The 2,784-nt window shown below is 38.8% G+C and overlaps 1 protein-coding gene across 1 annotated transcript in view; it reads right to left on the bottom strand.

Annotated features, from left to right (window-relative positions):
• Positions 1-2,784, bottom strand: part of EFHB (EF-hand domain family member B) — a gene marked incomplete at its 5' end in the record, with an annotated part of 31,345 nt that overhangs the window by 9,599 nt on the left and 18,962 nt on the right. Inside the window, 2 exon segments of the mRNA XM_014522445.2 lie at positions 2-45; positions 697-915. Coding sequence (XP_014377931.1) covers positions 2-45; positions 697-915 — 263 coding nt within the window.

Genomic DNA, 2,784 nt, shown 5'->3' with positions numbered 1-2,784 from the left:
CAGGAATGTCAGAACGAATGCTTGGAACACCACACACAGGATAACCTGTGAAAAGACAATGAGTAAAACAAGAAATGAAAGAATGGTGTTTGTAGCAATAAGAAATTGGAGCTGTCTATATTGTATTCCTCCAACTCTGAAGGATGAATTACTGTATTTACTCAAATATAAGATGACCCTGAATATAAGACAATCCCCCAATAATTAGATTTTATATATGGAAAATATATGAATTTATCATAATTTTCCAGGTATAAAATCTAAGGATTGGAGGGCTGTCTTGAATACCATCCCTGACACTCCAGTTTTTTGCATGTTTTCTCCACTTCCTAGTTTAAACCACAACAAGAAGCACATATATTGAAATACCACAAGGAAGGTTATTCTTACAGAATTTCCAACAAAGCTAGAGACAGAATAATATAACAAATATACCACAAAAGGGCTGTAATTATAAAATGTCCAACATAACTTCTGGACCAGAAAGATCTATTTAAACATCCAATTTTTCTCAAAAGGAACCTCCATACCTAAATCCTAAATATATTTCCCAAATTTGGTTGAATAGTGGTTGATTAATTTAATTCAAGTAGCTAACTATTCTTTTTAATTATCCAACCTGCTAATACTTTCTAAAACTGCTTTTAGATTGTCTCTTAACACCCAGCAATGAAAAGTATGAGTCACTGGACTTACAGGTTGTGGAGAGACCACCTACAACTGCATTGTACTGAGAGGAAGTTGTGCGATAATCAGCAAGGACACGATCTGTTGGTCTTGTAAGAGTCTTCGGTGTCTTTTCAAAACTCCCTGGTTCCTTTAGCACAAGGTCTTCCTGTTTCAACAGTGGTCCGTCACTTGTTTTGCTTTCTGTAGCTTCGGGTTTAGAAGCCTCAGAAGCCTCTGCCTTTTTCCCTATAAAAATAAAAATTATGAAATGACCAGTAATCATTCTAGGTATAGTACACTACAATATTTGAAGTGGTAAAACCAGTTACTTAAATCTAAAAAATAACCTACAGTATTAGGTAGAAGAGGTCTAATATATAAGTAGCATATTTTAGAGTAGCGCTGAGACTTTTAAACTCTCCTGCTTTGTGACGCATTCACATAGCAAAAAGAATTGTCTAAAAAAAGTGTGGGGGGGGGGGGAAGCATTCTCAGTAAGATTTGCACCTGACAAGCTCTGCTGGACTCCCAATTTTTAAAAGGTCTGTAAGGTAAATCAGAGTTAAACCAGTGAAATAGGACTTCCACATTTTCCAGTGGTTACCTTGAAAAACAGTTAAAGGTTCTCAAAGGATTTCTTTAAATGTACAGAATTTAGAGATAGAGAACTTTGGTGCCATCAGCTTAAATTGTAAGTTATCACACCTACGAACACAAGCATAACTAGAGGTACACCTTGATAAAATAAAATTAAGTTACTGTGATTTCTCAGTCTAAGGGAGAGAAACAAGGTTGATCCCAATATTGGCTATGGCTCCCGCATTTGTTGTCTAGTTTAGGACTCAGTACAAATTAGAGCAATCTGAGGGTCCTGGAGACCATATCCATCTTGGAAAAGCTGGAGTACATGGAAGTACTGCACCCCTAATTTCTTTCTGACCCTGTGTTGGTTAGGGGCATTGAGAAGGAAGATATGGAAACTATCTACAGTGGCTCTATGCCTGCTGAGAAATCCTGAGTAGGAGCTTTTGGGTAGCTTCTGCTCTAAGAAGTTGAGGCAAAGGCAGCAAACTGAATCTTTTGATAACAAAACAATACTCTGTTGGCTATTATAATTTCAAACTACAATTTGTATCATCATCTGGGAAAAATAATGGATGAATCCAAGATTTTGCTAGCAAATAGAAACTTTTAATATTTTTCTTGTAATTTTTGTTTGCTGGTTTTGTTTTCCAACTTCTGCCCCTTATCAAGCCTAAGAAAATAGGTTTGATTCATGAAAGTTTTCAGTGGATAATCTATTCACCCAAGCCTGAGAAGAGGAAGCACTACTTTAGCACTAATTCACATCTTAGTGGAAATATGGAAGCAATGAGTGAACTCCCCAAATCCTACTCACCAAGTACAGTACCTATTCTGCTTCATCCTCAGCTCTTTCCATTGGCTAAGGTATGAGCAAGATTAGACATTGGGTGTGTCCACGCATGCAAGCATGTGCGCTTACAGCAGCTCAAATAGAAGCAGTGCAAATTTGAGCCAGGGCTTTTTGCCTCAGTGCACGTACTTTAGTGTGAGGTAAATTGTGCCACTTAGGGCAAAAAAATAACCCTGCCCGGCTTCTCCTGGATCTGCACCCAGGGGGAGCTAGAGCCCAGGGCCAGCACCTGTGCTATCCCCAACAATATAAAAAGCTGCCCTGGCAAGTAGCTCAGGGCTACTCGCTCTCAGGAGCTTCAGGGACCCAGTCAATTGGTCCAAGGTGCCAATTGGTCCAATTGGTCCCACAGCCAGCTGAGTCCAAGGTGCCAGCTCTGAGCAGGCAGGGTCCTGCCACTGGCCTCCCTCGCAGGAATTCTGATGTTCCCTATTTGAAAACTCAAAAATCCCTGATAAAAAAATCCCAAAGTCACTCTGTAAAATACCCCAAAATCCATGTTCCTCCACAATTAAAATAAAAGACCACTATATATAGAGAGAAAGAGAGAGAGAGTGTAAGAGACAGAGAGACAACAATCAGTTGGGCAGTGTTTTATTGATATATCTACAGTGTTAAAGCAATTTGGAAGTCTACCAGTGTTTCTATCATCATAATAAAATGAATTCTAAATACCTATA

Source organism: Alligator sinensis, unplaced genomic scaffold, assembly GCF_000455745.1.
Source record: "Alligator sinensis unplaced genomic scaffold, ASM45574v1 scaffold648_1, whole genome shotgun sequence".
Taxonomy (NCBI): Eukaryota; Metazoa; Chordata; order Crocodylia; family Alligatoridae; genus Alligator; species Alligator sinensis.
The sequence above is the reverse complement of the archived record's forward strand: the minus strand, read 5'-3'. Positions and strand labels throughout refer to the sequence as shown.